This window comes from Corythoichthys intestinalis, chromosome 8 (assembly GCF_030265065.1).
Source record: "Corythoichthys intestinalis isolate RoL2023-P3 chromosome 8, ASM3026506v1, whole genome shotgun sequence".
Classification (NCBI taxonomy): Eukaryota; Metazoa; Chordata; class Actinopteri; order Syngnathiformes; family Syngnathidae; genus Corythoichthys; species Corythoichthys intestinalis.
Genome location: NC_080402.1, coordinates 22043100 through 22068833, shown reverse-complemented (window position 1 = coordinate 22068833; position 25734 = coordinate 22043100). Strand labels below are relative to the sequence as shown.

General features: G+C 39.1%; 2 protein-coding genes across 6 annotated transcripts in view; both read left to right on the top strand.

The window, feature by feature from the left end:
* Positions 1 to 13106, top strand: part of LOC130920113 (solute carrier family 22 member 7-like) — a 42545-nt gene extending 29439 nt beyond the window's left edge. The window contains exon 10 of one of the 3 annotated variants that reach the window (XM_057843024.1): positions 12881 to 13106. In XM_057843024.1, the coding sequence (XP_057699007.1) occupies positions 12881 to 12983 (103 nt within the window). In that variant the 3' untranslated portion in view covers positions 12984 to 13106. Of the gene's footprint in view, positions 1 to 9652; positions 11024 to 12880 lie in introns of those variants that run through there. The other 2 variants (XM_057843023.1, XM_057843025.1) reach the window with 2 other exon arrangements.
* On the top strand, positions 13070 to 18910 carry LOC130920114 (solute carrier family 22 member 7-like). 3 transcript variants are annotated; one of them, XM_057843026.1, is made up of 10 exons: positions 13070 to 13483; positions 13565 to 13614; positions 13690 to 13793; positions 14021 to 14175; positions 14288 to 14456; positions 15894 to 16017; positions 16093 to 16202; positions 16266 to 16480; positions 16568 to 16676; positions 18489 to 18909. In XM_057843026.1, exons 1-10 carry the CDS (start codon positions 13234 to 13236, stop codon positions 18721 to 18723), a joined length of 1521 nt encoding a protein of 506 aa, XP_057699009.1. In that variant the 5' UTR covers positions 13070 to 13233; the 3' UTR covers positions 18724 to 18909. The 3 variants fall into 3 exon arrangements, with proteins under 3 accessions (XP_057699009.1, XP_057699012.1, XP_057699013.1); XM_057843029.1 differs by having other exon boundaries at positions 13070 to 13614; positions 18493 to 18697; XM_057843030.1 differs by having other exon boundaries at positions 13208 to 13614; positions 18489 to 18910.
* Positions 18911 to 25734: the final 6824 nt, after the last annotated feature.

Genomic DNA, 25734 nt, shown 5'->3' with positions numbered 1-25734 from the left:
TTCTCGTTGAATTGCAGCAGCCATCTCGCTCTCTTCTCTCCGGGTCTCTCGGAATCCGGTAGAACTTCAAGTCTCTCCTTCCATCTTCTCTGTTAGTGCAACCAACAGCCACACACGCCTTCACCATTTTGATTATTAATGTTAAGGAGCAGAAAAACACGCCGTAAATAGACCCTACCCACGTGACGTCACAACTCCTTCCTCCTGACTGGTGCCGCCCACTTGTCCGTCAACACATCATGTTTCCCTGTTACGGCTACGTACATTCCTCCTATTACGGCGTGTTTTTCTGCTCGTTAACATTAATAATGAAAATGGTGAAGGCGTGTGTGGCGGTCGGTTGCAATAACAGAGAAGATAGACGGAGAGACTTGAAGTTCTACCGGATTCCGAGAGACCCGGAGAGGAGAGAGCGAGATGGGCTGCTGCAATTCGACGAGAAAACTGGGCTCCAAACGATTACCACAGATTATGTAGCAGTCATTTTATATCTGGTAAGATGCATTTAATATATATTTAGAGGGTTTTGGGCTGACAACCACAATTAAGATCATTGCTAGGCTAATCGCCGACAACATACACGTATGTATGTAGTGAGAGTGCTATCGCTAAACCATATAAACATTAAAAGCCCTAGCTCCATTGACAAATGACATGAAATACATTAGCTTGACAGTGGATGTTAGCAAGAACAAAAGATTTTGAATTGAAAATTTCATAACTCACCTTTCCAAGCACAAGATAGATTCCTGCCGAATTTTCGTGGACGAGGACCTGTTTCACCCAACCAGCAACGAAGTATTTATAAGCCTCCAAGCTCTTAAAGTTTTTCAAACTTTCGTGAGAATAGGCTGATTTTGTGTGGACAAGATAGTTGTAAATATCAGGGCAGCTAGCAGATGTCAAGCAAATACGGCCTAGACAGCGGGTCGAAAAACATCAATTTAGGCATCAAATATGGATCTGGCGAATGGATAAACTGAAGCTTTTCCACATAACGCCTTTTATGCAACGCATCAAGTGAGTTTACGGCATCCGAAAGCACCGGGTCTTCCATGAAATGCATTATAAATTGCTCGATCAATTGAGACCATTGATAATACAGACACAAAATGACGGACAAGGGGGCGGAACAATACAGCGTCACGTGATTTTGTGACGTCGGTGGGTAGGGTCTATATCCTTTTTACAGTAACCCAAAATTCAGTTTCTCCAAAAATAGAATATTTATTCCGACCTTTATCTCTTTATAGGGCAAGTTACTATTTTTTAAAAACTTAAATATCTTCAAAGATTAAACTATTTTGTAAAATTATTAGGGCTGTCAAAATTATCGCGTTAACAGGCGGTAATTAATTTTTAAAATTAATCACGTTAAAATATTTGACGCATTTAACGCACATGCCCCGCTCAAACAGATTAAAATGACAGCACAGTGTCATGTCCACTTGTTACTTGAGTTTTTTGGTGTGTTGTCGCCCTCTACTGGCGCTTGGGTGCGACTCATTTTATGGGTTTCAGCACCATGAGCATTGTGTAATTATTGACATCAACAATGGTGAGCTACTAGTTTATTTTTTGATTGAAAATTTTGAGGGGTTTTAATATAAAATGTCTATAACTTGTACTAACATTTATCTTTTAAGAACTACAAGTCTTTCTATCCATGGATCGCTTTAACAGAATGTTAATAATGTTAATGCCATCTTGTTGATTTATTGTTATAATAAACAAATACAGTACTTATGTACAGTATGTTGAATGTATATATCCGTCTTGTGTCTAATCTTTCCATTCCAACAATAATTTACAGAAAAATATGGCATATTTTAGAGATGGTCTGAATTGCGATTAATTACGATTAATTAATTTTTAAGCTGTGATTAACTCGATTAAAAATTTTAATCGTTTGACGGCCCTAAAAATTATCCATCATTATTCATAGACTTCATAACCAGTTGACATCACACAGGAAACGGGGCCGATCAGTAGGTGGCCTATTTTCAAAATAATACATGGCCGCCGTAGCATAACAAAGAGCTTTTTACGTTGAAATTCTTTTGAATAAATGCTTAAATCCCTGAATTCATTATAGATAAGAACGTAAAACAGTCGCGATTCTTGTTTAAAAGCAAAAGAAACTGTGCAGGTAGTATTTATTTTACGTAAATATGGCGAACATGTGGCTCGTTTTTAAGTTCACTGTGGCACCGCCTTACCACAAGTCCACAGCAAAGAGCTTTTTACGTTGAAATTCTTGTGAAAAAAATCCCTGAATTCTTTATAGATATGGACGTAAAACAGTTTCGATTCTTGGTTAATAGCAAAAAAAAAACAAAAAAAACTGGCAGTTTGAATTTACTTAAATCTGTCAAAGAAATATGCTAGTCTTATAGCGCTTTGTTATGATAAGGGGGCTGCCAAAATGGCTTTTTCCGTTCAAAATTCTAGTGAATAAATGCTTTAATCACTGAATTCTTTATAGATATGGATGTAAAACTGTCTCGATTCTTTGTTATAACAGCCAAAAACCGGGCAGTTACGATTCTATTTTAAGTATATACTGTATGTTGAAGAATGACGACAATGCCGTAGCAGTTTCCATTCTCCCATTGATTTTTTCACAACGTCTTAAAAGTGCATGCATGGTACGAAAAATAAAATATTTACCTTGAATCCTCGAACAAATCACTCCTGAGACAATCCTTCCGGTTTGTATGCGGTACAGCTTTCGTTGTTCTTCAAAAATCCAAGCTTAAATCCAGCTGGGAAAGAGCGTGTGCCGTCTTCGGCTGACTATTACAAAATGAAGCTCGGTCCCCTATGGTAAGGCGTGACGCAAAGAATGATGAAGTGTCAGGTCTATACAGTTATGCATTATTTTACTTTAATGAAAGCTTAAAACATAAAACTGATTGTAATTGATCTGTACAAAATAATCATTTTCTGAAATTAGACAAATACTACGTATTGAATTTTTCCAATGTATTATTATTATTTCTTAATACTTTGTATTCTAATTTTTAGATGCAACTATATAAATTGTTGAGGCACTCTGCAAATCTGGCCTTAATAAAAAAGTGGATCAAAGAATTCCATGATTTAAAGCCATACGTTCTTTTTGCCGTTTAGGAGAAACCTCAAACATATGGACGAGATTAAAGACCAATGTTGAATTTTTCAGGGACCTCAATGTAAAGTGCTATATATAGTGGAAAACTAACACTGCTCATCACCATTGACACCCCACTGTAGAAATGTTGGTGCACTAATGTAAAGAAGTTCAAAAGGTATAAATACTTTTTTCAAGTTTCAAGGTACTATACAGCCGCAGGCGCCCAATTGTATTTGACTGACAATTGGTGTCCTAGACTCTCATGCAAAATCAGCTTCAGCACAGAGCTCAGATAAAATCAAACTCCAACTAAAGTTGTGACAAATAAACAGTTCGACCAGATATCCGTTCATGAAGACTGGAGATTCGAGCGTATCGATAGCAAGCTCCTCAAACAGATATAAAATCCTGCAATAATCTAGAGCAGACATGTCCAAAATCCGGCCCGGGGGCCAAATGCGGCCCATGGTCAAATTTTATCCGGCCCCCAGCCTCTGTCATAAAATCAGTAACGTCTGGCCCACACACAGACTTAATAAATTGGTCAGCTGTACAGCTACCAGCATATGAAGTAGCTTACACACTAAAGGCTGCTCCTCATTTACCAACTAAAAGGCAGCAGCACTCTAAACAACATTACACCATGTCACCCCTTACTTCCAATTTTCTAAAATGGCGACTAAAAAAAAAGAAAGTTGACTGCGATGACCGACGCTTCAAGGATAGGTGGAAATTAGACTATTTCTTCACTAAAATAGGCAACAACTGTGTCTTCCTCATTTGCAAAGAGACAGTCGCTGTTTTTAAAGAGTTCAATGTGAGGCGATATTACCAAACAAGAAACGCTGACATGTACGACAAGATTACTGGAATTATACGAAGCGAGAAACTGAAGCAACTTGAAGCTAGTTTAATTTCACAGCACCAGTATTTCACATGAGCCCGAGAGTAAAAGAGAACGCCACAAAGGCTAGTTGTGAGATTGTTGACATTATAATTTTTTTAAAAATGTGAGACAAAAAATGGCTTTGTAAAATGTCCTTAAATATATTGTTCTACGTAAAGGACGTCAGCCTAGGTCGACCCCCCACATTTTTTCCACACCAAATCTGGCCCCCTTTGCAAAAAGTTTGGACACCCCTGATCTAGAGATACATCGATTTTCGAACATGGCCCCGGGCAGTGTTGTCTGATTACTTTCTTTCAGTAACGAGCAATCTAATACGTTCATTTTTCAAGCCAGTAATCTGATTAAAGTTAGTTTCCTCAGTGCCTGTGCGTTACTATTTTGTTATTGCCTCATACTGTAAGTAGAATGAAGAATACTGTTGACATGTACGAAGAGCATTTGAGTAGAAAATACTGCTCTTGATTTTAGGAGCGACATCAAATCTAACGTTTTCTCATCGGGAAAAAATGGGTCACGTGTATTACCATGCTGGGTGCGCGCCGTCTGCCCTGCGGTCAACAACATAGCCTGGCTACCTTGTCAGAATATACCACAAACGGCTGCATTTGCTCAATGGAAATACAGCCATTACTTCACATTTCTGTCCAGTAAAGATGACAAAAATATCTCAGAAAGACTGTCGACTGCTAAAAACTCGACATCCAATTCAACAAGGAAGCACTTGGAATTACAGCACAACGCGAAAAAACTTGAAACAAAGCCGACAGGTACCGAGACAGCCAGCACTTCTACAGTTTGTAACCAGCCTTTATAATATGTGCAATTATATACATTTTATAGTTAGAGTTTGTAATCATATGCGGAGTTTTACATTTGTGGGACTGGGGGAGAAGCATGTTGAAGACTCTGAAACAAAAGTCAAAAGTTTGGACACACCATCATTTCTGCGTTTTATATATTTTCACTACTAATGTAAATTCTCACTGAAGACATCAAAACTATGAACAAACATGTGGAATGGAAAAAAAAGTGAAATAACCAGGGGTGAAAGTGGCTAGAATTTCTTGCCGGAACTTCCCGACGTGAAGGTCCCCACAGAGCCAGAAATGTTATTAATAGGGTTGTTCCGATCATGTTTTTTCGCTCCCGATCCCGATCGTTTTAGTTTGAGTATCTGCCGATCCCGATATTTCCTGATCCGATTGCTTTTTTTGTTGCTCCCGATTCAATTCCAATCATTCCCGATAATTTTTCCCGATCATATACATTTTGGCAATGCATTAAGAAAAAAATGAATAAAACTCGGACGAATGTATACATTCAACATACAGTAAATAAGTACTGTATTTGTTTACTATGACAATAAATCCTCAAGATGGCATTTACATTATTAACATTCTTTCTGTGAGAGGGATCCATGGGTAGAAAGACTTGTAATTCTTAAAGGATAAATGTGACCTTGTATATTGTGACTAAATATTGCCATCTAGTGTATTTGTTGAGCTTTCAGTAAATGATACTGTAGCCATTTAACTTCTGCCCAAATGCATGATGGGAAGTGCAACCATGACTGTGCGTAGTGGTACAAATTGATATATCTTCTCTGCGTTGGGAAATTAAATAGGGTGTTAAGAAAAAGATCAACTCCTACCTTTCTTCCCCACATTGCTTCCCACGATATTTCTAATTGTTGAGAGAGGGATTGTAAGGCTGCCAAAATTCTCTCTACTCATTTAATGTTGCGTTTAAACTCTATGTATACGTAAAACGGTCCCATTATAGATTGAACGCGACAATGCGTGAGTGGGTAGTGCAGCGCATGCATTAATTGCGTTAAATATTTAAAAGTTATTGCCGCCATTAACACGATAAATTTGATAGCCTTAGTTTAAGCCAAAACTAAAGACTCTGGATGAGTGTAAGACATTTTGTCTGTAACGTTAAATACAATTAGAAAACGATTTAATTAATATGTATGTATATATATATATATATATATATATATATATATACTGTATGTATATATATATATATATTTAAAAAAGGCATGTCCGATATTTTTTGCCGATTCCGATACTTTGAAAATGACGTGATCGGGACATCTCTAGTAATTATTATTTCTTTTTTTTTTTTTCATCTTTTGGGAGGGGGTCAAACCTCTTAAACTACTGAAATGCAAAGAAAACTGTTTTAGCACAGTTATTTCCATAACACATACAAAAACTGATTTTCATTGAAAATTGTATTTTTTCAATGATTTGCAAAATAAAAGTTAACAAAAACAACACAAACCCCAACCTCCATCTCCTAATTTTTATTTTCCCTAATTTCCTCACAAACAAAGTGCTAAATCTCATTTTTAACTATTTAAGAACATAGGATATATATTAAAATTGAAGTTAATGAAACATTTAATTATTATTTTTTTTAAATAATGAAGATATAAGTAACATACATTCAGAAAAATAAGTACAAATGACTTATATTATGGAGAGTGAAATGGAATATATTTTGAAGATCGCGCAAACATTCTTTTCAAATCATAAGGAAATGAATAAGTAGCCTAACATAAATGAACAAATATAAGTCCAAAGTGCACATTGACAGCTAAGATGTTCTGAACCTTCCCATCAGAGTAAATAAAATGAAATATGATAAATAAGCCTCCTCAACTCTTTCATTGGTCTTAAAGATTTGATCCATTTTATGTTGCATTGCCCTTTTTTTGTCGCATCAATTCAACAAGCTTTTTTTTTTTTTTTTTTTTTTTTGCTGTTCCAGAAAACATGCACATTTGAACCAATCAGAGCGAACCATCTCTGCTGATCACATGTCATTATGTCAGTTAATTGAACGGATAAATGAGTCCGGGCGTTTTGCTTTGCTGCGTGCATTCGCACATTGACGTGACTCATCATCGTCAGACTCGGATAACAGCAGCAGCTGGGGAAACCTCCATGCCGTCTGTGGAATAAAATCAATAATAAATATTCGTGGAAACGGATTACTCTACACAAGCACTTTATTATGCTTGTTGTTAACACTTGTCTATGTAAATCTGATGTTGGTAGATTGTTTTCTTCTTGGAGATGAAATGCATGTGTAGCAGCTTAGCTTTTTTATTTATTTTTTTACATAGCGTTTTGACAGTTGCTGTCATATTTTCGGAATCAAAGAACCGTGTACCGTAACAGCATTCCGGCCCTGAATCTTATACCGGAACTGCGTTCCTGACCGTTGTGGCCCACTTTCACCCCTGGAAATAACTGAAAACAGGTTTTGTATTTTACATTCTTCAAAGTAACCACCTTTGAGGTGTCTCCAAACTTTTGTTGGCCAATACTGTGTATATATACACATCTTGACACTGTTCGCGTTCAATCAACTGTTCAAGTTGTTGTTGGTCGCGTTTGAAAGCTTAGGTTTAAAGAAATTCTAAATATCCACATCGCCTCCTCTGGTGTAGTTTTGGCTAAGCAAAGCAAAGGATAGTCTCCAAGGTGCTAGTCACATGATCTGTTCGAAAAAGGATTTTGACCCATTATGAAAACTATGTTGTAGGATTTTTGTTCATTTCATCAATTTTTGTTGTTTGTTTTATAGCTTTACAACTTTTGTAGACAACATTTTAACAGCTAGGTCTTTATTTCAAAGGGGTAGTTCAGAATTTTTTACATTAGGCTTAACCTTGGAGTTAGCGGGGGTTTAATTAGTCGTTGGAGTTGATTTAAACAAATTTCGTGCAGTCCGTCAGTTATTTGCTAGTTTTAGGGCTCCGGAATTGCTAAGCTAGGGCTAATTAAACCACTGCTAACTCAAAGATTAAGCCTTATGTGAAAAACTCAATTACACGCGATGACATTTTTATGCTGAGACAGCAAAAGGAGAAAAATTGGTAAAAAGTAACTGATAAGTTACTTTTAAAGTAACTTAGTGACTTTGATAATAAAGTAATCAGTAAAGTAGATTACTTTTTTTGAGGTGTAATAAGTAATCAGTAATTAAATTACTTTTTTAAGTAATCCGTGACAACACTGGCCCCGGGTATCATGAGGCTGGGAATCAGTTATCAGTTTCTTCTTCCGTCTTTTTAAAACATTGTGAGTGCTCAATAGTACTAGCAACTGTTTTCTTTTTCTTTATTATTATTATTTTGTAAACATTATGAGTAGAGATGTATGATGAGTAGAGAGAAATGACGTGATCGGACCCGATCAATCGGGTCCGATCACATCATTTTCAAAGTATCGGAATTTCCAAAAAATATCGCAAAAAATTATCGGCCATGCCTTTTTTTAATATATATATTTTTTAATTAAATTGTTTTCTAATTGTATTTAACGTTACAAACATAATATGTTACACTCATCCAGAGTCTTTAGTTTGGGCTTAAGGTAGGGTTATCAAATTTATCCCGATAACGGCAGTAATTAATTTAAAAAAAAATGTATCAGGTTAAAATATTTAACGCAATTAATGCATGTGCTGCACGACCCACTCACGCATTGTCGCGCTCAATCTGTAATTGCGCCGTTTTACCTATATAGAGAGATAAATGGCAGCGTATAATGAGTAGAGTGAATTTTGGCAGCCTTTGGAGCCTTTTTTTAATTGGCTAAAGCCTGACAATCCCTCTCCCAATGATTAGTAATATCATGGCAAGCAATGTGGGGAAGCAAGGTAGCAATTGATCTTTTTCTTAACACCTTAAGTTATTTCCCAGCGCAGAGAAGCTATATCAATTGGTAGCACTGCGCACAGTCATGGTTCCACTTCCCATCATGCATTTGGCCATGGCTACAGTATCATTTACTGAAAGCTCAACATATACACTAGATGGCAATATTTAGTCACAATATACAAAGTCACAAGTCTTTCTATCCGTGGATCCCTCTCACAGAAAAAATGTTAATAATCTAAATGCAATCTTGAGGATTTATTGTCATAATGAACAAATACAGTACTTATGTACTGTATGTTGAATGTATATATTCGTCCGAGTTTTATTCATTTTTTTCTTAATGCATTGCCAAAATGTATATGATCGGGAAAAATTATCGGGAATGATTGGAATTGGATCGGGAGCAAAAAAAAGCAATCGGATCGGAAAATATCGGGATCGGCAGATACTCAAAACTAAAACGATCGGGTTCGGATCGGGAGCAAAAAAACATGATCGGAACAACCCTAATTATGAGTGCTCCTTTGCACTTGATACTTTTGCACATAGCTAGGAGGACGTCACAGCATGACTGGAGTTGTGGACTGCTATCAAAATAAAAGCCATATGCAGTACTGCTTCATGATTTGTTGGCTCATTACTTGAAGCTGAGCAGGGTGTTTTCAAGATTGTTGCAATGGAATGCCTGAGTGGCTGCTGAAACCGTACACTCCATCCATCTCAGCTTTTCCCCTCAGGGGTCGCCACAGCAAAACAGTTGAGCTACATGATAGATATGGCACAGTTTTTTTTTTTTACACCACGATGCTCCTCCTGACACAACCCACATTCAGGATTTGAACCGGAGCTTCCACAATGGCAGCAAAACGATGAATGTGTGGGGAATTGTCTCGAGCACCTTTAGCCCTACTCAAAATAACCAATGTCTTTACTATACATTTTGTAGACAGAACGGGATGGGCTACAACTCCTCCATGGCCCGAATCGGCGTGGCTATCGCTCCCCTGATCCTTTTACTTGATGAATCGTGGAAGCAGCTCCCCCAGCTCATCTTGTGCTCCTCTGCTGTGTTGGCGGCAATCATAGCATCAACGCTGAGGGAGACAAGGGCAAAGTGCCTGCCGGAAACTATTGAGGATGTTGAAGGGATGCTATAGGCCAGAGGATCATGGCTGTTGGGGGTTCTACCTGTTATGTTGTCTCTGAGTATGATTTGATTCGAGTTGTGAAGATGGCAAGTTCCTTTGCAGTCTCTCGTTTTACTTTCAGGGTAACTACGACAAGAGAACGCTGATGTTTTCTGGCTACAACTAGGATATGAATACGATTAATTATAGTGGATTTATAATGTTTCAAAAATTTTCCTTGTCACATTTAAATCGTTGAATGTCATGACAAAGGTATAGACATTTTTTTTTTTTTGGTCAGTTTCTTTGTTCAGATCCTTTTTTAACAACTGCACAGCAGTCAGTGTATTTCTCAAGCACAAACAGCAAAACCCAGTGAATAACCTGCAAAAGCATTTCATGGATGGACGATTCCTCAAAAGCAAGTATTCATGGGAATAAAACTGCCAGGAATTTCAATTGTTTGTCTGGAAAATACTAAATTTGGAATTTGAATTTTTCTTGTTTTCCATTTGTGGTTGGGATGGTTTGAATCAGTCAAGAAACTGGTATTGAGAAGTACTAAATGAGTAAAATCCCTTACCTTGGGGTTTTAGTTAGGAATAGCGGGATTTAAAAAACAACAATGGTACTGTATTTTCACTTGCTGTAGAAGAGGAAGACAACAGGGAGAAGTAAATAACCCAAGAAGGGAATGATGTACAGTTGATCTCTAAGGTGCGCCTTCGCCTCATATTTCTGAATGCATTTGCTCCTGAATTGCGCCTGAGTCTCCTCTAGGTGGCGCTCGCTTACCTTACAGTAGCTTGGTTTCTGGTTCCGCTCTAGTTGGAAGAAAGTCCTCTAGCTTGCATTCTTTCAAGCTCCTCCCATAGGTGGATGATGTCCACGTGCTCCTCCACCTTGACGCACAAACCTGCAATTTTAAGTCAGGGAACAACTCTCACACAAATTTCTGTCTGTATGTTTGACCTTCAATCAATGTATGCACATATTGAACACAGTCAATTACATTTCATCTGAAGCAATAAAAGATACAAAACAATGTTCATGTTTTTAACTATTTTGAATGAAAACCTTTCTTTTTAACAAAACGGCATATTTAACAGTTAATGATGTTGATCGGTATTTCACGTTTTGAACGGATTCGATCCAAATCATGTTCATCAATCAATATATCGATCCAGATACAGTGGGGCAAATAAGTATTTAGTCAACCAACAATTGTGCAAGTTCTCCTACTTGAAAAGATTAGAGAGGCCTGTAATTGTCAACATGGGTAAACCTCAACCATGAGAGACAGAATGTGGGGGGAAAATAAACAGAAAATCACATTGTTTTATTTTTAAAGAATTTATTTCCAAATTAGAAAAATAAGTATTTGGTCACCTACAAAAAAAGCAAGATTTCTGGCTGTCAAAGAGGTCTAACGAGGTCTAACGAGGCTCCACTCGTTACCTGTATTAATAGCACCTGTTTTAACTCATTATTGGTATAAAAGACACCTGTCCACAAACACAGTCAGTCACACTCCAAACTCCACTATGGCCAAAACCAAAGAGCTGTCGAAGGACACCAGAGACAAAATTGTAGACCTGCACCGGGCTGGGAAGACTGAATCTGCAATAGGTAAAATGCCTGGTGTAAAGAAAACAACTGTGGGAGCAATTATTAGAAAATGGAAGACATCCAAGACCACTAATAATCTCCCTCGATCTGGGGCTCCATCCAAGCTCTCACCCCGTGGCGTCAAAATGATAACAAGAACGGTGAGCAAAACTCCCAGAACCACACAAGGGGGACCTAGTGAATGACCTACAGAGAGCTGGGACCACGGTAACAAAGGCTACTCTCAGTAACACAATGCGCCGCCAGGGACTCAAATCCTGCACTGCCAGATGTGTCCCCCTGCTGAAGAAAGTACACGTCCAGACCGGTCTGCGGTTCGCTAGAGAGCATTTGGATGATCCAGAAGAGGACTGGGAGAATGTGTTATGGTCAGATGAAACCAAAATAGAACTTTGTGGTAAAAACACAGGTTCTCATGTTGGGAGGAGAAAGAATACTGAATTGCATCCGAAGAACACCATACCCACTGTGAGGCATGGGGATGGAAACATCATGCTTTGGGGCTGTTTTTCTGCAAAGGGACTAGGACGACTGATCTGTGTAAAGCACAGGTGTCAAACCGATTCCAGAAATTGCCAAGTGGGTGCAGGTTTCCTTTCCAACCAATGAAGAGGATACCTTTTCACCAATTAGATCTTTTACATGTGCAATCAGTTAAACTTTGTCAGGTGCTGCTTGTTTCAGCAGGAGGTTCATTGGTTAAACTCTCTGCGTTGTATCGGTTGGAACAAAATCCAGCACCCACTTGGCCCTTTCTGGAATTGGTTTGACACCTGTGGTGTAAAGGAAAGCATGAATGGGGCCATGTATCGAGAGATTGAGTGAAAATCAGCTTCCATCAGCAAGGGCATTGAAGATGAGACGTGGCTGGGTCTTTCAGCATGACAATGATCCCAAACACACAGCCAGGGCAACAAAAGAGTGGCTTCGTAAGAAGCATTTCAAGGCCCTGGAGGGGCTTAGCCAGTCTCCAGATCTCAACCCCATAGAAAATCTGTGGAGGGAGTTGAAAGTCCGTGTTGCCCAATGACAGCTCCAAAACATCATTGCTCTAGAGGACATCTGCATGACAGAATGGGCCAAAATGCTAGCAACAGTGTGTGAAAAGCTTGTGAAGAGTTACAGAAAACGTTTGACCTCCATTATTGCCAACAAAGGGTACATAACAAAGTATTGAGATGAACTTTTGGTATTGACCAACTACCTATTTTCCACCATGATTTGCAAATAAATTCTTTAAAAATCAAACTGTGATTTTCTGTTTCTTTTTCCACATTCTGTCGCTCATGGTTGAGGTTTACCCATGTTGACAATTACAGGCCTCTCTAATATTTTCAGGTGGGAGAACTTGCACAATTAGTGGTTGACTAAATACTTATTTGCCTCGTTGTATATGTATCGTTACACTCCTACTCAAGACCATACTATGTGAGACCAAGGCTTTTCCAAGAAGAGACCTCAACAACACCAAGAGAAGGGAATCAAAACGGGGACAAGGACAATACTTTTTTGGGGAGTTGAGATCAACACAAGATAAGAAAATAACCAAGAATCTGGGAGACGAGGCTGAGATGAAACAGAGAATTAACTGAAAGGATCAGCAGTTCCAGTTTGTTATGAAATGGCAATGATCCAAAAAACTGAGTTAATGGTGAATGCCTGACCTATCTTGACAGTGATTCAGACATGCCCCTTGTCCAAGGTAGAGTCCGACCTTTAGCTCTGAAGGAAAGCTGTGGTGTGTACACACTGCTGGAACAAAGTGTTCAACATGAAATTCGAGGCCATCCTCGCCGATATCGGCGGATTCGGGAAGTTCCAGAAGATGATCATCGCCATCAACTTCATGAGCCGCTTCACGCTGCCCTGCCACTTCCTGCTCAACAACTTTATTGCAGCTATCCCAGCACACCACTGCCGCATACCTAGTGTGGATAGCGAAGGCATCTTTGGGAATCTGTCCCTGGCGGACATGTTCACCATCAGCATCCCTCTGGAGGACGACGGAACACGGAGCTCGTGTAGGATGTTTGCTGAACCTCAATATCATTTGCTGTTGAACAAGTCTGACGTCACTCAGGTCCCCACCTTGCCCTGTGTAGATGGATGGGTGTATGATAACACCACCTTCAAGTCCACTATGACCGCTGAGGTGACCTACATTAAATTATTCAATTATTCCGATTCTCGACTGTACAAATGTGTGTGCTGTCTGTTGATTTTATAGTGGGACCTTGTCTGTGATAAAAGAAGTAGAACCAAAGCCTCAGCTACTGTCTTTTTCATCGGCGTGATGTTTGGAGCCTTGACATTTGGAAGTCTGAGTGACAGGTAAAACTTTGCAATGACTGATAATTGATTAGATATTTGTAGCATTTTAATGCTCATCTCTCTGATTTGAGGAAAATTAATATTAAATTGGTCAACAAAGGTAATGATTCAGATATTTGTATAAAAGCAATTTAAATAAATTTTGGCCTTAATCAAAGCACTGTACGCTACTGACTATTTTTGAGCTAATAACTTGACCACTTCATTAACTTCCTGTTCCTGCACAGGTTTGGTCGGAGGATCATGCTGCTGACGTCCTACCTTTCAGGAATGCTGTTTGGTCTCGCAAGTGCTTTCTCTGTGTCCTTCCTCATGTTTGGCGTGCTGAGATTCCTTACCGGCTTTTGCATGACTGGCATTGTCATCGTTTCTTCGGTTCTCTGTACAGTACTTTTATGTTCTCTCATGGTATTTTGAGTTCATCTCGCACACCATTTGATGTGAGAATTCATCAATCCTCCATGTATTTGTGTGTCCTTGTAATCTTCATCCAGGTGTGGAATGGGTGGACATTGAGCACAGGAAGCTGGTTGGAATCTTCGAAAACTTTTCCTGGACATTTGGGAGTATTACTTTTGTAGCCTTTGCCTACCTTGTGACCGACTGGAGGTGGCTGACTATCAGTGTCACTTTGCCAGTCATCTTGGGTATTATCACCTGGAGGTTTGTGAACTAAAAATAGTCAAACCATTGCTAACCCGCTCATTTGTTAAGTTTTAACCCACGGTTGTACTGATAAACTGAAGGCATGTTAGACTGTCAGCTAGCTCAACATTTTGTCTGTTTAGATTGTCAGTCATCAGATATGCAGTGATTTGCAAAAGGTGAAACAAGGCAACCATACTCTTCTTGGGTGTTGACGTTTCACTTTCAATCCAAAAATGCTGAAGAACTGAAGACACTTTTTCAATTGAAAGATTTCATCGACAAGAGTCCAGTTGCCAAAATTCAACTTTTGCGACCAGTGTTCAGTATTTTGGAAATTCATTTCTTTCAAGGGCGTTATGGATGGATGCACTCAAGGGACCCTATTTGTACACGAACAATATGGTATGACCTAGTGATGGGATTTTCGGCTCTTTTCGGTGATCCAGTTCATTTGTGTCGGCTCAGTGAAAAGAGCCGGCTCTATTTGGCTCTAAAACGGCTCTTTTAACTTTAGCTTTTCTTTTAAATATTTATGACAAATTTAGCATACGTTTTGATAAATGACTTTCTGAACTAAATATTGCACTCTGCTGACAGCAAATAGCAACAATTATCAAGCTAAGAAAAGGATTTTTACTTATTTTATTGACCATTAAAAAGGCTCTAAACAATAAACAAGCAACAAAATTAAACTTCAACCAACAAAAATCAGACATGGTGCATCATAAAAAAAATAGTGAGTAGTAACTGCAAAGCAGCAGCGAACAAAACAGACATAGGCTACTCCTTGCTTTATTTTAACAAACATAAGCTACTCCTTGCTTTATTTTAAATTTGCATTCAAGAAAACTAAATACTTCAACTTGGACGAGCTGATCCGGCTCCTTCTCTCAATAATTATTTGTCCAGTCTTTGAGAACACCTCTCTGACGGTACAGATGTTGCTACAGTGCACAATCTACTCTCCATTACACGGCATTCTGCCCTATTGTCATCTGACTTTAACCAATTAAAATGTCTCCAAATGTTACTGCGTTTTTCGGCCTACAAACCGCATTCATGTGTCGTCCTTTCCTCCTCTTGTGTCTGTCTGTGGCTGCGCGGACGCGACTGAGCATGTGCTCAGGGCGCACTCCGTGCAGTACCTAGTACCAAGCCCCTGGCCCCTCCCCTTTCTCTTCCTGTCTCCCTCTCAGAGCGTGGCAGCTGAGCCACTGCCAAACCTCGCTTCAGACACGTGAAAAAGAGAGAGCGACATAGAGAGGGAGAGAGCGAGCGCGCGAGACAGAAAGAGAGAGAGGGAGGGAAAATGACAGAGCCGGCTCTCGAGGGAGGGTGCCAGCTCTCGTCGTTCACGTCAAAGAACCGGCTCTTTGTACCGGCTTGTTCGCGACTTACACATCACTAATATGACCCCTAACATTGAAAGAACCCATTTGCCTTGACCTCCAGGTGGATGCCAGAGTCAGCTCGATGGCTCATTGCCAATGGAAAGCTGGAAGAAGCTCACTTGTGCCTCGTAAAATGTGCCAACATGAATGGAACAGAGACATTACTTCAAAGAATTCAACCTGAGGTTTGCAGTCAGCATCATGATGTTAATGTGTCTGATTATCATAGTTGCCAGGTATTTTCCTTTTAATATTTCCAGACGCTGTCATCCGTTGTGGTGACAGAACAGAAAGGTCGAGTGTATTCCTACCTGGACCTGATTAGAACACCTAAAATGAGACGGCTGTCCTTAACCACTGGTGTAATATGGTCTGTATGCAAGATTTATCATGTTCCAAAGTTGCTGTACATTAATAGTTGACTGTTTTCTAGGTTCAGCAATGCAGTAGCTTTCTATGGCATCACTTTCAACATCAGCGGCTTTGGGCTTAATGCTTACCTCACTCAATTGTTGTACTCTTCAGCTGAAGTCCCAGGCAAATTGTCCATTTACTTCTTACTGGATAGGATTGGCAGAAAGCGCACACAGGTGGGAATGTTGATGATGCTGGCAATCTCTCTAGGTATTAATATGGTGATACCAAAAGGTTAGTGTTACTACACTCCCCAAGATTAATCAACAATTGAGATGTCATCAATCGAGCCATACTTTGTCGGCTGTGATTCTGTTCCAGAAATGTCTAGAATGAGAACAGCTGTGGCAATCATTGGAAAAGTCTTTGCCTCAGGATCCTTTGGAACCACTATCCTCTACAGTTCTGAACTTTTTCCCACGGTAGTCAGGTGAGTTTACACATAATTCTGCACAGACTAAGAAAAAAAGGGAGATATGAATATTTTAGCTGATGTTACAAATATATATATATATATATATATATATATATATATATATATATATATATATATATAAAAAGGTAAATGGACCCTATTGTTAAGCATCTTATCTAATTTTTTTAAATTAATTTTTATTTTTTATTTTTGAATTTTCTCACACGAACACAAAATACAATACTCCGCTCAAAGGAGCAATTATCACCAACCAACAAAGGAATAAACCGCAACTGAACACACACCCAAGAAGAAAAAAAAAAAAAAAAAAAAAAAAAAAAAAGAGAGCATAAACTAAGTGTGCACCAAATGAGCCTGTGTTTCCCCTCGATCATACTGAGTCAAAGTTCCATTTTTTTTCAAATTTTCCCCTGTATGTCAGCCACTTCCCCCAGTTTTTCCAAAACAAGTTTTCTTTTATCTTCAGCCTATGTTAGCCGCTCCATCTCAAGTATTTCATCTACTATTGTCAGCCATTGTTCATATGTTGGAGGTTCAGTTCTTAACCAGTTCTTAGTTATGGCTTTCTTCCCAACCACAAGGAGAATTTTCACAATGTAATGGTCAGCCTTTTGTAAAAAATCCTCGAAGAGTCCCAGATATAGCACTTGACAGGATTTGGGGATCGTGTATCCCAATATATCGCAGAGAACTGAGTGAACTTTCTCCCAGAATGGTTGTATATTTCTGCATGTCCAAAATATATGAGTATGATGTGGATTCATAGCTTTGCACAATCTCCAGCAAAATTGTTGGTTATTCGTTTGTTTACTTTTAATTTTGGGTGTAATGAAATATCGAATTAGATTTTTCCAATTGAATTCCTTCCATTTAGGAGATTGTGACGTTGATAAATGTGATTGCCACATATTGTTCCATTTCTTCTCCGGTATCAGTTCACCCAGCTCTCTTTCCCATTTCATTTTCACGTACAGTGTTGAAATCAGTTGCGGAATCTCTCAAAATACGGTATATAGTTGACACAGTTTTTTGGGATAACATTGTCATAGGATTGCATTAGCAGGTGTATTATAGGGTGTACTTTGTCCTCGCTTATTTTAATATCCTTATTGTAATAATCACGTATTTGCAGATATCTAATAAAATCCTGATTAGCTAGACTGTATATATTTTTCAGTTCTTGGAAACTTTTTATTTCTCCCCTTTTAACAACCTTAAATATAGCTGTAATTCCCTTATCTATCCATGTCTTGAACCCCTCATCCAGTTTTCCCGGTAGGAATTTATCATTAAATGCCATCCATTTTACTAGACCCAATTTTTTACCTATCTTTAAGTGCTTCACTATGGAGTACCATATATTTAATGTAAAGGATGCCACAACATTGCCAGCACAATCCTCACTTTTTTGAGTTAGGTTATCGTGCTGTCCAATTTTTGACTGTATCGGGTATTTCAATGAGTTAACTTCCATATCCTTCCATTTCGCGATATATCCATCGTTACACCAACCAATCAAATATCTCAACTGTGCGGCTTGGAAGTAGTGTTTCAAATTTCGAATCTTACCTACTTTTGATAGACAATGTCATGTCCTGGCAAGGTGACACCTGATGGAGATTATACACCCTTCGGCATAGGTGTATAATTTCATGCCTAGTTTTCTGGTGGTCCTAGGTGTACTTAGCTTCTCTGTCAAAACCGCCCTCCTCAAACTCTTGACTACGATAAACATTGCAGAATGTAGTTGGGTGACCTTTCCCTGGTAACTGCAGCCCTACTCACCATGATAAATTGTCGTTGTAGACAGAACGGGATGGGATACAACTCTTCCTTGGCCCGAATGGGTGTGGCCATCGCTCCGCTGATCCTTTTACTAGATGAAATTTGGCAGCAGCTCCCTCAGCTCATCTTGTGCTTGTCGGCTGCTCTGGGGGCAACCATGGCATCGACCTTGTCGGAGACACGGAACAGGTGCCTGCCGGAGACCATAGAGGATGTCGAGGGGTCGGTACAGGCCAGAAGCTCATTTTGGCTCTGAGTCCATGTGAAATATTATCTCTGATTATAATTTGATTGCATCTGTCAAGTTTGCCCACCTGGACTGGAGGTACAGTACCTTTTTGTCTTTCGCTTACTATCAGGACCAGGTTGTGGGGATGAAATCATGGACTTGGTTAAAGCCAATGTGAGATTGTCATCTTTGGTAATTCAAAATGCCACGAAATAAAGTGGATTTGTAACACCGGTACACCAAATGTATTTGCCTCATTATATTTCAGAATGCAGTTCCAAAGGTAGTAAGTCAAATCTCCTTTATGAATGAAACAAAGCCAGCAGTCAACAATTCTCTATAGGAAAACAAGACGATATTTCATTTGAAAATAGTTAAAGCGGCCTAACGCTTCCTTATACTGATACTTCCTTCTGACTTGACAGCTGAAGAATTTATGACATTGATGCGAACGTAATCAACTGAAAGCTAACAATATATATATAATAAAAAAAAAAAAAAATGAAAACACTAAATAGCCAACAGTTTTAAGATACAATGATACAGAAAGGTCTAAAACTATATGGTATGCTGTCATTTTCCAGGACATTTGTTGGTTAATGTTTAGTACTGCGAATATTCTTTGCTCTCCAGTTTGGCAGTGATTCGCTCAAGCTGTCATTTAGTTTCACATTGTGGGAAGTTACTCATTTCTTAGTACTGGGGAGCGAACTTCACGAGCCTGCAACAAAAGAAACAGAATGAGAAACTTGATTCAAACTTCCAGACCGTCAACCACTGCCTTAGTGTTACTCACCACTCTGGTTTGATGTCTGTGCAAGTGCGAATGTAGTTGTTGGTGGTGAGGACAAATTCATTGTATAGCACCCCATTCCGGCTTGTGGTCCAAGACTGTGGATGTGTGGAGTTGGACCACTTGGTTGTCTTTAACCGTGAGGTAATGACCGGTTCGCTTTAGATGAGCCACCTTCAGGACAGACAAGCAGATAAAAGTATTGTACACTCCCAAAAATATTACTTAATGCTGTTTTGACTATGGCTGATTGGTGGTATGGTGGTAACGGCTATGGGACTGGAAAGCAGATGTTAGTGAAGTGAGGCTTCATTGGAATCCTGGCAAATACACCGCTGGCCAAAAGTATTGGCACCCCTTCAATTCTGTCAGATAATGCTCAATTTCTCCCAGACAATGATTGCAATTACAAATGCTTTGGTAGTAATACCTTCATTTATTTTGTTTGCAATGAAAAAACAACAAAAGAGAATGGTAAATATATATATATATATATATATATATATATCATTTTACACAAAACTCCAAAAATGAGCCAGACAAAAGTATTGGCACCCTTTGAAAAATCATGTGATGCTTTGTTAATTTATATAATTAACAGCACCTGTTACTTACCTGTGGCACATAACAGGTGGTGGCAATAACTAACTCACACTTGCAGCCAGTTAAAATGGATTAAAGTTGACCCAACTTCTGTCCTGTGTCCTTGTGTATACCACATTGAACATGGAGAAAAGAAAGAAGACAAAAGAACTGAGGACTTGAGAAGCACAATTGTGAGGAAGCATGGGCAATCTCAAGGCTACAAGTCCTCCAAAGACCTGAATTTCCTGTGTCTACCATGCGCAGAGTCATCAATAAGTGTAAAGCCCATGGCACTGTGGCTAACCTCCCTAGATGTGGACGGAAAACAAAAATTGACGAGAGATTTCAACAAAAGATTGTGCGGATGGTGGATAAAATACCTCAACTAACATCCAAACAAGTTCAAGCTGTCCTGCAGTCTGAGGGTACAACAGTGTCAACCCATACTATCAGTCGGCGTCTGAATGAAAAGGGACTCTATGGTAGGATACCCTGGAAGCACTTCTGACCCAGAGACAAAAAAAGCCAGGCTGCCAAAACTTACTTGAGAAAGCCGAAAATGTTTTGGACGAATGTTCTCTGGTCAGATGAGATAAAAGTTGAGCTTTATGGGAAAAGGCATCAACATAGAGTTTACAGGAAGAAAATGAGGCCTACAAAGAAAAGAACACAGTCCCCACAGTCAAACATGGCGGAAGTTCCCTGTTGTTTTGGGGTTGCAATGCTCCCTCTGGCACTGGACTGCTTGACCGTGTGCTTGGCATTATGAAGTCTGAAGACTACCAACAAATTTTGCAGCATAATGTAGGGCCCAGTGTGAGAAAGCTTGGTCTCCTTCATAGGTCATGGGTCTTTCAGCAGGACAATGACCCAAATCACACTTCAAAAAGCACTAGAAAACGGTTTGAACACACTACAAAAAGCACTAGAAAATGGTTTGAGAGAAAGCACTGGAGACTTCTAAAGTGGCCAGCAATGAGTCCAGACCTAAATCCCATAGAACACCTGTGGAGAGATCTGAAAATGGCAATTTGGAGAGGGCCCCCTTCAAATATCGGAGACCTGGTGCAGTTGGCCAAAGAAGAATGGTCTAAAATTTCAGCATAGCATTGTAAGAAACTCATTGATGGATACCGGAAGCGTTTTTTTTTTTTTTGCATTTATTTTGTCTAAAGGTTGTGCTACCAAGTATTAGGCTGAGGGTGCCAATACTTTTTTCCGGCCCATTTTTGGAGTTTTCTGTAAAATGATAATGATTTAATTATTTTTCATTCTCTTTTGTGCTTTACATTGCAAGCAAAATAAATGAAGATATTACTACCAAAGCATTTGTAATTGCAATCATTTTCTGGGAGGAATGTTGCAATATCTGACGGAATTGCAGGGGTACCAATATGTTTGGCCAGCACTGTAAATGATTTGAATTGAATGAATGATAAATGATATGGTTTCTTAAAACTTTAAACTGTATTGTAATTATTTTTTAGATGCAACCATATACATTTTTGAGGCACTCTGCAAATCTGGCCTTAATAATAATAATTAAAAAAAAAAAGTGGGTCAAAAAAATCCATGAATGTCAGAAAGGCATACGTTCTGTTAGACGTTTAGGAGAAACCTCAAACATATGGAAGAGATTATAGACCAACGCTGAATTTTTCAGGGACGTCAATGTAAAGTGCTATATGTAGCGGAAAACTAACACTGCTCATCACCATTGACACCCCACTGTAAAAATCTTGGTGCTGACATCACGCTGAGGTGAAGGTTTTTTTTTTCATACCATGGGCTGGGAGGCTTGTCAGGATTGATGTAATTCTAAACAGAAACCCATTGATGGCTGCAACAGATTTGAAACTAGGAAAATCCACTTGAGTCATGTTGTAAAGAATATTGAAAAATAAAATAATTATCGCTGCATGTCTAGATAAACAATGCTGGTAGTGACATAGCCTCCAAACTCGCAGGTGTAACTGCAAAGCATGGCTTACTGACATAGGGACGCTCAATACAAAAGCAACCTGCAGGTTTGAGATTTTTGTTTACAATTCTAAAAACCTAAACATCATTCTGTTCCACTTTAGAATTAAAAGTATTTTGCGTTGTTGATACCAATGCACTAATGTAATAAAGTTAAAAAGATGTAATTTTTTTTTCAAGTTTTAAGGCACTATGCAGGCACCTTAGTGTATTTGACTGACAATTGGTGTCCCTAGCCTCTCATGCAAAATCAGCTTCAGCACAGTGAGCAAAGCGATAATAAAATCAAACTCCTACTAAAGTTGTCACAAACACTTCTACCAAATATCCGTTCATGAAGACTGGAGTTTCAAGCGTATCGATAGCAAGCTCCTCAAACAGATATAAAATCTAGAGCGACATCAATTTTCAAACACGGCCCCGAGTATCATGAGGCTAGGAATCGGTTATCAGAGTTTCTTCTTCCGTCCTTTCTTTTTAAAACATTGTGAGTGCGCCATAGTACGAGCAACTGTTTTCTTTTTCTTTTTGTTATTATTATTTAAACATTGTAAATGCTCCTTTGCACTTGATACTTGTGCAGATAGCCAGGAGGAAGTAGCAGCATGACTGCAGTTGTGGAGTTATATCTAAATAAAAGCATATCCAGTACTGCTTCATGATTTGTTGGGCTTGTTTGAACCCGAGCAGGGTGTTTTCAAGATTGTTGCAGTGGAATGCTTGAGTGGCTGCTGAAACAGTACACCCCATCCATCTCGGCTTTTCCCCTCAGGGGTTGCCACAGCAAAACAGTTGAGCTACATGATTGATTTGGCACGGTTTTATTTTATACCAGGATGCTCCTTCTGACACAACCCACATTCTGGATTTGAACCGGAGCTTCCACAAAGGCAGCAAGACACTGAGAAGACAGTCGTTGACTCTAAACCTGAACATGAATGTGTGGGGAATTGTCTCGAGCACCTTTAGCCCTACTCAAAATAACAAACTTCTTTACGATACATTTTGTAGACAGAACGGGATGGGCTATAACTCCTCCATGGCCCGAATCGGCGTGGCTATCGCTCCCCTGATCCTTTTACTTGATGAAGCGTGGAAGCAGCTCCTCCAGCTCATCTTGTGGTCCTCTGCTGTGTTGGCGACAATCATAGCATCAACGCTGCGGGAGACAAGGGCAAAGTGCCTGCTGGAAACTATCGAGGATGTTGAAGGGACGCTATAGACCAGAGGATCATGGCTGTGGGGGGTTCTACCTAAGATGTTGTCTCTGATTATGATTTGATTAGCGTTGTGAAGATGGCAAGTTCCTTTGCAGTCTCTCGTTTACTTTCAGGGTAGCTATGACAAGAGAACGCTCATGTTTTCTGGCCACAAATTTATAACATGGGGGTTACGGGGGGGGGGGGGGGGGGGGGGGTGTTGCCCACCCACGGACACACTCCGCCCATCCCAAAAAAACTGGATGTAGTACTCACGGCAGTCTGGGCACCGCTTATGGTATCCCATTCATATAGTACTGATGTGTTCTAAGTTTTAACCTTTGCGTTGTGACCTCCTCTTTTACCTTAAGAAAAATCAATCAATCAATCAATCAATCAATCAAATGAAATGTTGGTTTTGTTCCTAAGGGGCGCTACACATTTACATTAAAAAAATTTATTTATTTATTTATTTATTTTACATTTCATCAAAGTTTTCACCAGTGTTCACCTGGCTGTTGAGTTTGCTGAGTTTTGAAGCATTCTGAGGAGGTCAAAGTAGGGCTCAAAGCGTCGGCGGGACAAAGAATGACTGCTACGGGGCGCTACATAGTGTATTTGGAATTTGTCTTTACACGGTATCAAAGATTGCACCCGTCTTGACCTGCCTGCCGATTTTGGTGCATTTTGAAGCATTCTAAGGGGGTCAAATTGAGCTCAAAGGGGGTGCGGAACAAAGAATAACTATAATAATACTAAAAAAGCTGAGGAACCACAATACAGTGGGGAGAACAAGTATTTGATACACTGCCAATGGTTCTCACCACTGTAGGTTACCTAAAAAATACATTGTTACCTGCATGTCCATACTGTTTAGTTACGGATGTGTTCTAAGTCAAAATAAAATCTTCTTTTATCTGTTTAGACCAAATCACAACAACAGTATCTCACGGAGAAAACAACAAAAACATTTTTTAAGGTGGAGTAGCCCTACGCTGGATTTCGACCTACTTGAGCAGTGTAGCTTCTTTTGTTTTGTTTTTTTGCCCCCCCAGGTAAGACTAATGCGCACCAACACCTGGCATCCTGGTAACACCACTGATTTATAATATATCAAACATATTTTCCTTGTCACAGTGAGTGTATTTCTCAAAACAGTGCAAACAGCAAAACCTAGTGGATAACCTGCAAAAGCATTTCATGGATGGACTATTCCTCAAAAGCAAGTATACGTGGGAATAAAACTGTCAGGAGTGGCAATTGCTTGTCTGGAAAAGACAAAATTTGAATGTTTCTTTTTTCTTTTTTTTAAAAATCCATTTCTGAATAAGCCAAAAAACTATGGCATTGAGAACAGTGGCGCCTCCAGAAATTTTTCATAGGGGTGGCCAAATGGGCAACTTAAAATCTTGGGGTGGCACACCAAAACTAAAAGCCATAATTTCAGGTTTTCATTATATTATTGCAGTAAAGCGGTCAGGGGGAAAACTATCAGAAAGACTTAAGGACACGGCTACTGATATACTTTGGTGTACTGTGTAATATTTGATATTACTAATGATTTAATGTGCATAGTCCATAACTGTCCAGTCAACATTTCGAGTTTCATAACAATTCTGTTTTATTGTGTTATGTATATATTAGGAATAAGGTGTACATTCAACAAAACAGAATAATTACTGGGGAAAAGCAGGTGCTTGCAGATACAAATAAAAGCAAGTACAGAGGCAATCATATCTTAACTGGATATTTCCCAACACAATGTTAATGTGACACAAAAATAATAACTGAATGAACAAAACATAAAAAGTGGGTGGGCGTGGCCACCCACTGGTGGCGCCACTGATTGAGAAGTACTAAATGAGTAAAATGCCTTACTTTGAGGGTTTTAGTTGAAAAGGGCGGAAATTAATGAACAAGAATGGTATTTTCACTTGCCGTGGAAGAGGAAGGAAGACGACAGGGTGAAGTAAAAAATAAAAAATAAAAAAACAAGAAGGGAACGAATGATGTACAATTGATCTCACGTTGATCTCCACCGTGCGCCTTCGCTTCGTTTTTCTCCATGCGTTTGTTCCTGAACTGCCCCTGGGTCTCCTCTAGGTGGTGCTCGATTACCTTTTGCTTTGCTTCTGGTCCCGCTCTAGTTGTAAGAAACTGAAACGCCTCTAGTTTGCATTCAAGCTCTTCCCGCAGGTAGATGATGTCGACGTGCTCCTCCAGTTTGACACACAAACCCACAATTTTAAATGAGGGAACAAATTCTGTCAAATTTCTTTCAGTATGTCTGACCTTCAATCAATTTAATAACATTTCATCTGAAGCAATAAAAGATACAACACAATTTTCATGTTTTTGGTTATTTCAAATTAAAAACTTGTTTTGCAAAACAGCATATTTAACAGTTAATAATGTTGATCGATATTTTACATTTTGAATGGATTCCATTCAATCATGCTTTATCAATCGATAAATCGATCG